A 14,750-nucleotide genomic window follows, 5' to 3' on the forward strand; every position below is an offset into this window, starting at 1 on the left:
CTGACAAGATGAGTTTATTTTAGTTTTATGCTGTCATTATGGAAAAAACTATAGCAGAAAGTTCACCAATTTCCCTTTGGAAAGAGATATACAACCACAGCCAATAGGCTTTCCTAAAAGACAGCAGGAGCTTTTCGTTCTGACTTGTTTCCCATCCATAACATACAAATATTGATTGTTCAGGGTCAATACAGCCTTGCAAATAAACAGGCTTTGAGTTATACCAAGCATGCTCATCCTTATGTGGTATTTCCATATAAGAAATACAAAAGAAATATACCACAGAATGATGGTGTTCAGGACATGGGCAACGCCCTGTTTCTGTGGTATAGCGTCCTAGGTTTCTTAGGATTCCATAGGAGGAAGCTACAAGTTCAACATGCAAAGCTCTGAAATCCCTTCCTAAGCTAATGAAGTGAAGCCCTGACCACACCAAGGAAAGGATGAAACAGAACCCATTTGTTGTTTCTCAAATGATGCTACCATCTCTTCAAAGCCACCATTAATTTTAGCATCTTTAAAGCTTTCAGAACAATCTATGTAACAAGTGAAAACTGCCTATAAAGTTAGTGCTTTACATCTCAAACCCTTATTATATGGAAATTCATATTTCCATCATCACATATAAGTTTAACGTGCTATTCATTATAAGATTAAAGGGCATGAGTTATTCTGTCCGTGTAATTAGTAACAACTGGAAATTAAATTGTGATAATTTTGTACTCTTTTCTTCTTAAAATGATAATTTCCTTGCTCCTTTTGCCTGAGAACCATGCTTGAAAAATACTAATGCCTTACCTTCTAAAAGAAATGATTATATATAATATATAAATATAAATATGTTTTATATATGTATTTATACATATATATTTATATATAATCTACACAGAAACATAAAAATACATATATTAATATATAAATATGTATAGTAGGTTCTAGTATATATAGAAAAGACCTATGTATTTCTAACATGTGTATATATAATCTATATCTATATATTTATATTTGTATATATATAAATATATAATCCATATTTCTGTATTTGTATTTATATATTTTATATATAAATATATATAACCTATATAGGTTTGTATATAGTAAATATAGTTGCACATTATATTTTATTTACATATATTTGTATACACTAAATTCTACCATATATAGAAAAGACCTGTGTATTTCTAATGTATGGAAATATGGAATGTACTTTTTGTCTCTTCAGTTGCAAAAATAAAAAGGCTTTTATCAAATAGATATATTTTGCTCTGCTTTGAATTTTTCTTCTTAATTATATTAGATTGTAGGGAGGGGACGCTGAAAGGAAAGACGATGGAAAGGATTCTTCCATTGGTTTCTATAAACGAAAACGTATTTTAACAATGAAACCTAAGCAGGTAGAATCCAGTTCTTGGTACTTGGTGTATGTGCTAGCAAGATTGCATGAAGAAACAAACCTTACAAGAAGCGGAGTCATCCTGTGAAGGGGAAATTTTTCTCCAGTGCTCAGCCATGACGCAATCCTTATCCTCCTGTCTAGCTAACTGTGATCTGTTCCTCTGACCTCAACCCCGCGGGACCCCACTTCCCTCCCTCCCCACACACCACCTCTTCCTCCCTCCCTCCTTCCCCACGCACCACCTCTTCCTCCCTCCCTCCTTCCCCACGCACCACCTCTTCCTCCCTCCCTCCTTCCCCACACACCACCTCTTCCTTCTTTCCTTTCTCCCTCCCCACACACCACCTCTTCCTCCCTCCCTCCCCACACACCACCTCTTCCTCCCTCCCTCCCTCCCTCCCCACACACCACCTCTTCCTTCCTCCCTCCCTCCCCACACACCTCCTCTTCCTCCCTCCCTCCCCACACACCTCCTCTTCCTCCCTCCCTCCCCACACACCTCCTCTTCCTCCCTCCCTCCCTCCCCACCACCAGACAACATGGAGTCACTCAGATCAGTTTGCAACACATTCATTTTATTGTTCTCACCAAGCTAAGCACCCTGCTGGTGAGATTTCTGAGGTCTGGCGGCTGGGCCTGAACTTAGTGGCTGCTCAGGGAGCTAGGGGTGTAGTTGGCCACCCCTCACTCAGTGGTTCCTCCAGCTCGGTCTCCTCACTCAGTGGTTCCTCCAGCTTGGTCTCCTGACTCAGTGGGTCGTGCTGGGTCCCCTCGCTCACTAGCTCTGCCAGTGGCAGCTCGTACTGAAGGAACTCCTGGCTGGGCTGGTCACTGGGGCCGGGTGTCACTGGCCCGCTCCCCGCCTCAGGTGCCATCACAGCCGCCATCTTTTTTGTGGCCCTTTTCTTCCCGCCTCTCCTTCCACGGGCTGCTTTCCCCTTCGTGGCCACCTTGGTAGTCTGGAAGGACAACAGGGAGATCACAGAAGGGCTCTGGTTTAGGGACGAGGGTGGAGGAGGCTGGGAACAGGGACGTGTCCTCAGAAGCGGTGCGGGCCGGGTTGGGGGGTTGTGCCAGGTGAGGACCAGAGAGGATTCTTGTGAGGAAGGAGGCGAGGGGAAGACGAGGAGGAGCTTGGGAGGGTCACTCACCTTCTTCTTCGGGCGACTGGGGCTCAGCTCGAGGGAGGACTTGCTCTTTCGTGACTCCTTGGCCGTGGCCGGAGGTCTGGAGGCTCTCGGCTTTGGACTCATCTTCCGCCGCTCAACGTCTCCCAACGGTCGACTAACTCCAGGCTGCCTGGCCTCCCTGTATATACCCCTCCCGTGATCCAGGACAATGAGGCGATCACGTCACTGAGCTGTGATTGGTCAACACTCCACTACCCAGCCAATGGTAGCCCTGGGCAGGAAGGAAGGCTTTACACGTCACAAAGCACCATCAGGACATGGTGGAGGAAGTCGGGGTGGGGGTGACATCTGATGAGGAATGCAAGGTGCTCTGGTTGGAGAAAGGGAGATTTGGGTTAGCACCCCTGAAGATAGTTCCCAAACTGACATGTCACCCCTCCTAAACTCCCCATGTTCAATTTTGGCAGATCATGTGGCAAGGGAGGATATTTCCACCACATGTTTCCCCTGGAACCCCCATTCAGTGGTACATTCTGTTCCTCCACACCTGCCATCATTACCCAGTTTCTCTATGACCTACCTAAAATCCCTCCATGCTAACTGGGATGGATGGAGGGCTATACGAAGACGTCAATCATCCCTCTCTCCTACAAATTCCTCTGCTACACCTTGAGGATCATTCACTTCTTGGATGCCATGAAAGAACTTTTCCATCTCACATACTTCTCCCAGCATCCACACAGTGCCTCACAATTTTTCATTCTCATGGTTTAAAGCACTGGCTTCCAGAGGTCAAGATCAGCAAACACACTCGCTCAGCTGGGTATCTGTATCAGGCTGGGTTCCTCCACACGTTTAAAAAGCTAGTCTCTGCATATTTGTACATGTCCTTTATGTTATAGAGAAGCATTTATTTGTATAGTAAAACTTATAAGTATTTTCTCTTTCATTAAAAAAAAACTGTTGAGCCCCGTCTATGGGCAAGAGACACTATTACCAGAGTATTAATGGTATGAAAAATACACCTTGTCTTTCTCATGAGGGCCTTAAAGTGTTGGAGATAAGAAGGTGAATTTTTAAAATTACAGAAATAAATATATAGCTAATAATTTTCATAAATACTATAAAGGGATATCAAAATGTTCCCGGGGAGATTCTATAATCTATAGAGTTGGTGTATATGGGCAAGAAATGATGTTGGAGCTACTGTCTGAAGGATGACTTGGTGTCCATTATGTGTGTGTGCGGGATAAGGGGTTTGGGGTGGGAGGAAGGCGAGGTGGATGGCAGAACTGAGTGTGTGCTGGTAGCCGAAGTAGGTGGTTTCCTTCTGACTTCTATATTTAGAGTCGAGCTTAGAAAATCTTTCTACATCCCCAAATTCTATCAATGTTTATCTATATTTTATAATGTATTTATTATTATTTTTTTACTTGCATTTCCATCTTGAAATGTATTTGCTATAGGATGTGAGGCAGGGATCTAGTTATCTAATTGCTGTTTTGCTGATGTTGCTTTTTCCCATCAAATGGTTAGCTTGCCCTTTTAATATTAAAAGATAGCCTCATCATATATTAAATTCTGGTAAATACACTGGTCTCATGTGCCTATAAAATAATGTCAATGAAATTAGAATTAACTTATACACAGAAATAATGCATGTAATTTTAGTCATAAAAATGCAAAAGTGTATCATAAAATATCAGGTCTTTAATAGATGTTATGAGTACTCATATTAAAGATATGACTGAGATAAAAGTAAGATTTTTTTTAAAAGATCACTTTACCATGGCACTCTTTCTAGAATCTTCATGGAAGGATTTTGCCTTCTTCACGGTCGTCTATTAGGCTGGTGCAAAAGTAACTGCGGTTTTGGCCATGTCACCATATTATGAAAGCTCCTTTTGGCAGAAATCCATTTATTTCTACTTTTCTTATTCATCCTGAATATCTAACAGGTTTCTTTTTTATACAGCACTCATTAATGTATCCATCTCAATAAACAAAGAGCTCATGTCCTTGGGGTAGACAAGCTTTTATAAACCGTGCACAAAAACACTAACCTTGCAGTTAAAGATTGTAAATTGTTGCTGCCTGATAACAAACAACCTCATAGCAATGAAAATGAGCTAACCACCACTACACACAACATTGGCGAATCTCACAAACATAACACTAAGCAAAAGAAGCCAGATCCAAAAGAGTAATTATTCTATGATTTAATTTACTGAGTATCAAAAAGATACTGAACTGGTCTGTGGTGCAGTCACAATTGGGAGGCTGGTGGAGAGGAAGCAGAGGAGTTAGTGGTGAGAGGATCTGCTTGCCAGATTCTTGACCATTTTTCAATAATGGAGGTACATGCACAGGTGTGTTCTCTTGTGATAATTCATCAAGCTGTATATGAATTATTGTGCACTTGTCTGTATGTATGTTATCTTTCCATATAAATGGTAAACACAGCAAAAAATGGCATGTTAGTAGTGCATTTAATGACGTGGAAAATTATTCCATAGAGTCCAAGAATGTAAACTTCAATAACTCAGAGTAATCTCTGACTGCTTTGAGTTTTTAAAAAGTTTTAGGGATCCCTTATCTAATTTATTTTTTAATCTCATTTCTCTTTTATATATACACAAAATTGGTGTAAGCAAATAAACAAAAAAGTGCTGTTTGAATAAGTATAAAATACAAATTATAAATGATAAGAAAATATTGTATCATCTGTTTAAATCACGATGTTTACTTAGTCTCCTTCGGAGGCCAACAACAGGGGTGTGTCTTATCATTGAAGGTCTCTTAGATACAAGGAAATGTAGTGGCTATTTGATTATTGAGATTTCCCAAAGCAACACAAGACACTTTTTTTTTTTTTTTCTGAGACAGAGTCTCACTCTGTCACCCAGGCTGGAGAGCAGTGGTGTGATCTCGGCTCACTGCAACCTCCGCCTCCTGGGTTCAAGCAATTCTTGTGCCTCAACCTTCAGAGTAGCTGGAATTACAGGCAGGCACCACCACACCTGGCTAATTTTTGTATTTTTGGTAGAGACAGGGTTTCACCATGTTGGCCAGGCTGGCCTTGAACTCCTGACCTCAAGGAATCTGCCCACCTCAACCTCCCAAAGTGCTGGAATTACAGGCATGAGTCACTACACCCAGTCACAAGACACCTTCTTTACAGGACACAGAAATTACAGGACAGGCCATGAATCCAGAGTGAATTCAGATAGTGCTCCTATTGAGGCCAGATGAGAACTGAAGAAACAGAAGCAAAAGGATTGAGGAGGCATTGAGTAAATAGCAGTTCCTGATGGGCATTGGATAAATACATAAATAAAAATTTAAGTAAATAGTAACAAAAATAGGAATTTACACACACAAGAATAAAAATGAAACTTCTCTTGGTCATTCTATCAAAATTGTGAGTGAAGCTTCCCTCCCAAGTATTGCCACTCCTGTTGAATCATGGAGGTCTAATTAGCTATTTTGCAGGAAGGAACATCTTTGTCTATGAGTAGGTAAAGTCAAAGAAAAGAATTTAGTGAAAATCTATGTTTATTGAAAACTAGAATTATAGGTACATTGCTAATTAGTTCAGAATAACCCATTTAAGTTGCTATATATCCAAAAATACTACTAGGGCTTATTGGAAACATTCATCATTGTGCTACAACCTGACACATTTCATTTGGTTGATTTGTGTATAGGAATGCTCAAATTTTCTTCTCAATCCTTCAGTGCAAATGGATATAAAAACTCCCAGCTCAGGGACAGGCGAAGTGGCTCACACCTGTAATTCCAGCACTTTGGGAGGCCAAGTTGGGAGGATCTCTTGAGGCCCGGAGTTCAGTTTAAGATGAGCTTGGTAATACAGCGAGATCTTGTTCTCTACAAAAATATACAAAAATTAGCCAGGCATGGTGGTGTGCACCCGAAGTCCCAGCTACTTGGGAGGCTGAGGTAGGAGGATCACTTGAGCCTAGGAGTTCTAGGCTGCAGTGAACTAGGATCATGCTACTGCCCTCCAGCCTGGGTGACAGAGCAAGATTCCATCTCAAAGAGGAAAGGAAGAAAAAAAGAAAAAAAGAAGGAAAGAAGAAAGAAGGAAGGAAGGAAGGAAGGAAGGAAGGAAGGAAGGAAAAGAAAAAATTGCAGTGAGCCAGGATCGTGCCACTGCGCTCCAGCCTGGGTGACAGAGCAAGACTCTATCTCAAAAAACAAAGAAGAAGGAAAGAAGGAAGGAAGGAAGGAAGGGAGGAAGGAAGGAAGGAAGGAAGGAAGGGAGGAAGGAAGGAAGGAAGGAAGGAAGGAAGGAAGGAAGGAAAGAAGAAAGAAAGGAAAAGAAATAATTGCAGTGAGCCAGGATCATGCCACTGCACTCCAGCCTGGGTGACAGAGCAAGAATCTATCTCAAAAAACAAAGAAGAAGGAAGGAAGGAAGGAAGGAAGGAAGGAAGGAAGGAAGGAAAAAGAAAAGAAAGGAAAGGAAAAGAAAAGAAAAGAAAAAATTGCAGTGAGCCCGGATCGTGCCACTGGACTCCAGCCTGGGTGACAGAGCAAGACTCTATCTCAAAAACGAAAGAAGAAAGAAAGAGGAAGGAAGGAAGGAAGGAAGGAAGGAAGGAAGGAAGGAAGGAAGGAAGGAAGGAAGGAAAAAGAAAAGAAAAAAGAAAAGATCTTCCCAGTTCACATTCTGAGGTACTAGTAAGTTACATGGAGAAAACCAAGAAAATGCCCTGAGACTAATTAAGTTGAATTCATGATACTTTATTTGCTTTGTCTTTGTTCAAATGGACCATTGGTGACAATGGCTGCAACAGGGAGGATTTTGTGTAAAGACTTTTTAAATGGAGTCAGTTTCTTTTATGAGAAAATTACAAAGTCCAATGCATGTTAGGGATGGGAAGTCTTCAGCTGTTATTTCAGCTTGGTTACTTTCATTCCTCCTCTTGCAAGAACTTTGCTATATGAAGAGGATCGTTGTTACTGAGTTCTGTCATGTTTAGCAGAGTGAAAATAAAATCCAAAGAATGCATAAACATTATCATGCTATTTTTTCGTAACCCTTTTAAACTGTTGCTCAATTTGATGTTAACAAAAGCAGGCATTCATAGTCTTGTACCATTAGAAAATTTATTCTGTTGGCAACAAAAACAAAACCCAACAATCCCTTGTAGATATATGCATTGGAACATCAGTAGTTGCCTTCCAGGATATATTTCCCCATTGATTCATCCACTTTGATGTGTGATTCTGTTCATGTTCTTATCCTCTAATTTTATCCCCATGTAGCCAGCACAGCATCTATGAAATAGCTGATGCTATGTGCAGCTCCATGGGATACCTGATGAAACCACAGGCAATCCCTGTACCCCTACTGGTGACCAGCTCAGGAATCGGGCAAGTAAACTTATTGTTGCTAATAAGATGAGGAAGAATGTCTTCTGCAAGGCTCTTGTGAGATGTGTTTTCCTAACTAGTAGATATACACAAGAGGAGACGGTCTCTCTGCCTCCACATCACATATTTCTCCCCATGTCATGCCCAGAACTGCACAGCAACCTTGGTGAACCAAGCTGTATTAGGGTTCTCTGGAGGGATAAAACTGATAAGATAGATGCATATATGAAAGGAAGTTTATTAAGGAGAATTGACTCACATGATCACAAGGTAAAGTCCCGCGATAGGCCATCTGCAAGTTGAGGAGCAAGGAAGTCAGTGGTGGATCAGTCCGAGTCCCAAAACCTCAAAAGTAGGGAAGCCGACAGTGCACCCCTCAGTCTGTGGCCAAAGGCCCAAGAGCCCCTGGCAAACCACTGGTGTAAGTCCAAGAGTCCAAAAGCTGAAGAACCTGGAGTCTGACGTTCGACGGCAGGAAGCATCTAGCACAGGAGAAAGATTAAGGCTGGAATACTCAGCCAGTCTGTTCCTTCCAGTTCCTTCTGCCTGCTTTATTCTAGCCACAATGGAGGCTGATTTGATGCTACCCACCCAGAGTGAGGGTGGGTCTGCCTCTCCCAATGCACTGACTCAAATGTTAATCTCCTTTGGCAACATCCTCACAGACACACCCAGGAACAATACTTTACATCCTATTTCCTGTAGTCTAATGAGACAGAGACATATGTATGTATACATCATCTCATGCTTAGCTCTTTAATGTGTACAAGGTGTTTTCAAATTTTCCCACCGTCTTTGACAGCTGAGAATCTCAAGATCACCTGTTGTTCATGACTGTTGTCAAGGGGATCCTCCCTTTAGGGACACAGGAAGATTTGCCTATAATGCCAGGAAGCTTTGATATCTATTATTTTATTATAAAAATCAGCTACAGCTTTGCTGCTATATTACTTCAGGTCTTTACTCATTCCACTGGTTATTTTAATCCTGAGCTTGTGTGTAGTTGGAGAAGGAGGAAAAATATTTAACACTCTTATTAACTAATTTAACTGTGTATATAACATGTAGAATAAAGAAAGACTTAAAGGAAGATGTAGTATTTGTGAATGCTCCAACAAATTAAAATATTATTTAAAATATTGATTTCTGATTAAACCACTTATTGTCTATAATGAATTAAAACAGTTTGTGAAAATAAATTCACTGATATTTTTGCATTTATAATTTCAAAATCACAGTAACTTTCTGAAGCTGAAAATGCCTGAAACACAAGTCTGCCAATCACCACAATAAAACATGAAGCCCCAATGAAAGAGCTAGTCAGGATGGGTTCCCAACAAATAACAGTTGAAGCTCCTACTGCCATGAAATGATGAAAGAAACAAGGTTTAAGTGCCATGGATAATTTTTTCAATGCCAAAAGAATCATCACAGACTGTTTTGGCTTGCAGAGTTTGAATGGAAATATGGCATTAAAATAAGGTGCACAAAATTAGTTCTTGAATGTAATTTTGAAACACATTGCAACATTGCTCCCTAATATACACCAACCCCAAGAGTGACCACTGACAAGATGAGTTTATTTTAGTTTTATGCTGTCATTATGGAAAAAACTATAGCAGAAAGTTCACCAATTTCCCTTTGGAAAGAGATATACAACCACAGCCAATAGGCTTTCCTAAAAGACAGCAGGAGCTTTTCGTTCTGACTTGTTTCCCATCCATAACATACAAATATTGATTGTTCAGGGTCAATACAGCCTTGCAAATAAACAGGCTTTGAGTTATACCAAGCATGCTCATCCTTATGTGGTATTTCCATATAAGAAATACAAAAGAAATATACCACAGAATGATGGTGTTCAGGACATGGGCAACGCCCTGTTTCTGTGGTATAGCGTCCTAGGTTTCTTAGGATTCCATAGGAGGAAGCTACAAGTTCAACATGCAAAGCTCTGAAATCCCTTCCTAAGCTAATGAAGTGAAGCCCTGACCACACCAAGGAAAGGATGAAACAGAACCCATTTGTTGTTTCTCAAATGATGCTACCATCTCTTCAAAGCCACCATTAATTTTAGCATCTTTAAAGCTTTCAGAACAATCTATGTAACAAGTGAAAACTGCCTATAAAGTTAGTGCTTTACATCTCAAACCCTTATTATATGGAAATTCATATTTCCATCATCACATATAAGTTTAACGTGCTATTCATTATAAGATTAAAGGGCATGAGTTATTCTGTCCGTGTAATTAGTAACAACTGGAAATTAAATTGTGATAATTTTGTACTCTTTTCTTCTTAAAATGATAATTTCCTTGCTCCTTTTGCCTGAGAACCATGCTTGAAAAATACTAATGCCTTACCTTCTAAAAGAAATGATTATATATAATATATAAATATAAATATGTTTTATATATGTATTTATACATATATATTTATATATAATCTACACAGAAACATAAAAATACATATATTAATATATAAATATGTATAGTAGGTTCTAGTATATATAGAAAAGACCTATGTATTTCTAACATGTGTATATATAATCTATATCTATATATTTATATTTGTATATATATAAATATATAATCCATATTTCTGTATTTGTATTTATATATTTTATATATAAATATATATAACCTATATAGGTTTGTATATAGTAAATATAGTTGCACATTATATTTTATTTACATATATTTGTATACACTAAATTCTACCATATATAGAAAAGACCTGTGTATTTCTAATGTATGGAAATATGGAATGTACTTTTTGTCTCTTCAGTTGCAAAAATAAAAAGGCTTTTATCAAATAGATATATTTTGCTCTGCTTTGAATTTTTCTTCTTAATTATATTAGATTGTAGGGAGGGGACGCTGAAAGGAAAGACGATGGAAAGGATTCTTCCATTGGTTTCTATAAACGAAAACGTATTTTAACAATGAAACCTAAGCAGGTAGAATCCAGTTCTTGGTACTTGGTGTATGTGCTAGCAAGATTGCATGAAGAAACAAACCTTACAAGAAGCGGAGTCATCCTGTGAAGGGGAAATTTTTCTCCAGTGCTCAGCCATGACGCAATCCTTATCCTCCTGTCTAGCTAACTGTGATCTGTTCCTCTGACCTCAACCCCGCGGGACCCCACTTCCCTCCCTCCCCACACACCACCTCTTCCTCCCTCCCTCCTTCCCCACGCACCACCTCTTCCTCCCTCCCTCCTTCCCCACGCACCACCTCTTCCTCCCTCCCTCCTTCCCCACACACCACCTCTTCCTTCTTTCCTTTCTCCCTCCCCACACACCACCTCTTCCTCCCTCCCTCCCCACACACCACCTCTTCCTCCCTCCCTCCCTCCCTCCCCACACACCACCTCTTCCTTCCTCCCTCCCTCCCCACACACCTCCTCTTCCTCCCTCCCTCCCCACACACCTCCTCTTCCTCCCTCCCTCCCCACACACCTCCTCTTCCTCCCTCCCTCCCTCCCCACCACCAGACAACATGGAGTCACTCAGATCAGTTTGCAACACATTCATTTTATTGTTCTCACCAAGCTAAGCACCCTGCTGGTGAGATTTCTGAGGTCTGGCGGCTGGGCCTGAACTTAGTGGCTGCTCAGGGAGCTAGGGGTGTAGTTGGCCACCCCTCACTCAGTGGTTCCTCCAGCTCGGTCTCCTCACTCAGTGGTTCCTCCAGCTTGGTCTCCTGACTCAGTGGGTCGTGCTGGGTCCCCTCGCTCACTAGCTCTGCCAGTGGCAGCTCGTACTGAAGGAACTCCTGGCTGGGCTGGTCACTGGGGCCGGGTGTCACTGGCCCGCTCCCCGCCTCAGGTGCCATCACAGCCGCCATCTTTTTTGTGGCCCTTTTCTTCCCGCCTCTCCTTCCACGGGCTGCTTTCCCCTTCGTGGCCACCTTGGTAGTCTGGAAGGACAACAGGGAGATCACAGAAGGGCTCTGGTTTAGGGACGAGGGTGGAGGAGGCTGGGAACAGGGACGTGTCCTCAGAAGCGGTGCGGGCCGGGTTGGGGGGTTGTGCCAGGTGAGGACCAGAGAGGATTCTTGTGAGGAAGGAGGCGAGGGGAAGACGAGGAGGAGCTTGGGAGGGTCACTCACCTTCTTCTTCGGGCGACTGGGGCTCAGCTCGAGGGAGGACTTGCTCTTTCGTGACTCCTTGGCCGTGGCCGGAGGTCTGGAGGCTCTCGGCTTTGGACTCATCTTCCGCCGCTCAACGTCTCCCAACGGTCGACTAACTCCAGGCTGCCTGGCCTCCCTGTATATACCCCTCCCGTGATCCAGGACAATGAGGCGATCACGTCACTGAGCTGTGATTGGTCAACACTCCACTACCCAGCCAATGGTAGCCCTGGGCAGGAAGGAAGGCTTTACACGTCACAAAGCACCATCAGGACATGGTGGAGGAAGTCGGGGTGGGGGTGACATCTGATGAGGAATGCAAGGTGCTCTGGTTGGAGAAAGGGAGATTTGGGTTAGCACCCCTGAAGATAGTTCCCAAACTGACATGTCACCCCTCCTAAACTCCCCATGTTCAATTTTGGCAGATCATGTGGCAAGGGAGGATATTTCCACCACATGTTTCCCCTGGAACCCCCATTCAGTGGTACATTCTGTTCCTCCACACCTGCCATCATTACCCAGTTTCTCTATGACCTACCTAAAATCCCTCCATGCTAACTGGGATGGATGGAGGGCTATACGAAGACGTCAATCATCCCTCTCTCCTACAAATTCCTCTGCTACACCTTGAGGATCATTCACTTCTTGGATGCCATGAAAGAACTTTTCCATCTCACATACTTCTCCCAGCATCCACACAGTGCCTCACAATTTTTCATTCTCATGGTTTAAAGCACTGGCTTCCAGAGGTCAAGATCAGCAAACACACTCGCTCAGCTGGGTATCTGTATCAGGCTGGGTTCCTCCACACGTTTAAAAAGCTAGTCTCTGCATATTTGTACATGTCCTTTATGTTATAGAGAAGCATTTATTTGTATAGTAAAACTTATAAGTATTTTCTCTTTCATTAAAAAAAAACTGTTGAGCCCCGTCTATGGGCAAGAGACACTATTACCAGAGTATTAATGGTATGAAAAATACACCTTGTCTTTCTCATGAGGGCCTTAAAGTGTTGGAGATAAGAAGGTGAATTTTTAAAATTACAGAAATAAATATATAGCTAATAATTTTCATAAATACTATAAAGGGATATCAAAATGTTCCCGGGGAGATTCTATAATCTATAGAGTTGGTGTATATGGGCAAGAAATGATGTTGGAGCTACTGTCTGAAGGATGACTTGGTGTCCATTATGTGTGTGTGCGGGATAAGGGGTTTGGGGTGGGAGGAAGGCGAGGTGGATGGCAGAACTGAGTGTGTGCTGGTAGCCGAAGTAGGTGGTTTCCTTCTGACTTCTATATTTAGAGTCGAGCTTAGAAAATCTTTCTACATCCCCAAATTCTATCAATGTTTATCTATATTTTATAATGTATTTATTATTATTTTTTTACTTGCATTTCCATCTTGAAATGTATTTGCTATAGGATGTGAGGCAGGGATCTAGTTATCTAATTGCTGTTTTGCTGATGTTGCTTTTTCCCATCAAATGGTTAGCTTGCCCTTTTAATATTAAAAGATAGCCTCATCATATATTAAATTCTGGTAAATACACTGGTCTCATGTGCCTATAAAATAATGTCAATGAAATTAGAATTAACTTATACACAGAAATAATGCATGTAATTTTAGTCATAAAAATGCAAAAGTGTATCATAAAATATCAGGTCTTTAATAGATGTTATGAGTACTCATATTAAAGATATGACTGAGATAAAAGTAAGATTTTTTTTAAAAGATCACTTTACCATGGCACTCTTTCTAGAATCTTCATGGAAGGATTTTGCCTTCTTCACGGTCGTCTATTAGGCTGGTGCAAAAGTAACTGCGGTTTTGGCCATGTCACCATATTATGAAAGCTCCTTTTGGCAGAAATCCATTTATTTCTACTTTTCTTATTCATCCTGAATATCTAACAGGTTTCTTTTTTATACAGCACTCATTAATGTATCCATCTCAATAAACAAAGAGCTCATGTCCTTGGGGTAGACAAGCTTTTATAAACCGTGCACAAAAACACTAACCTTGCAGTTAAAGATTGTAAATTGTTGCTGCCTGATAACAAACAACCTCATAGCAATGAAAATGAGCTAACCACCACTACACACAACATTGGCGAATCTCACAAACATAACACTAAGCAAAAGAAGCCAGATCCAAAAGAGTAATTATTCTATGATTTAATTTACTGAGTATCAAAAAGATACTGAACTGGTCTGTGGTGCAGTCACAATTGGGAGGCTGGTGGAGAGGAAGCAGAGGAGTTAGTGGTGAGAGGATCTGCTTGCCAGATTCTTGACCATTTTTCAATAATGGAGGTACATGCACAGGTGTGTTCTCTTGTGATAATTCATCAAGCTGTATATGAATTATTGTGCACTTGTCTGTATGTATGTTATCTTTCCATATAAATGGTAAACACAGCAAAAAATGGCATGTTAGTAGTGCATTTAATGACGTGGAAAATTATTCCATAGAGTCCAAGAATGTAAACTTCAATAACTCAGAGTAATCTCTGACTGCTTTGAGTTTTTAAAAAGTTTTAGGGATCCCTTATCTAATTTATTTTTTAATCTCATTTCTCTTTTATATATACACAAAATTGGTGTAAGCAAATAAACAAAAAAGTGCTGTTTGAATAAGTATAAAATACAAATTATAAATGATAAGAAAATATTGTATCATCTGTTTAAA

General features: G+C 40.9%; 1 protein-coding gene across 2 annotated transcripts; it reads right to left on the bottom strand.

The window, feature by feature from the left end:
- Positions 1-1,950: 1,950 nt before the first annotated feature.
- LOC129475865 (variable charge X-linked protein 3-like) lies at positions 1,951-12,399 on the bottom strand. Of its 2 annotated transcripts, XM_055268284.2 has the most exons (3): positions 12,039-12,399; positions 11,576-11,846; positions 1,951-2,174 (listed from the first exon to the last, which is right to left on the bottom strand). In XM_055268284.2, the coding sequence occupies exons 1-3, from the start codon at positions 12,138-12,140 to the stop codon at positions 2,050-2,052; spliced, it is 498 nt and encodes a 165-aa protein (XP_055124259.2). In that variant the 5' UTR covers positions 12,141-12,399; the 3' UTR covers positions 1,951-2,049. The 2 variants fall into 2 exon arrangements, with proteins under 2 accessions (XP_055124259.2, XP_055124260.1); XM_055268285.2 differs by lacking the exons at positions 11,576-11,846; positions 12,039-12,399 and adding an exon at positions 2,548-2,901 and having other exon boundaries at positions 1,951-2,355.
- Positions 12,400-14,750: the final 2,351 nt, after the last annotated feature.

Source organism: Symphalangus syndactylus, chromosome X, assembly GCF_028878055.3.
Source record: "Symphalangus syndactylus isolate Jambi chromosome X, NHGRI_mSymSyn1-v2.1_pri, whole genome shotgun sequence".
Classification (NCBI taxonomy): Eukaryota; Metazoa; Chordata; class Mammalia; order Primates; family Hylobatidae; genus Symphalangus; species Symphalangus syndactylus.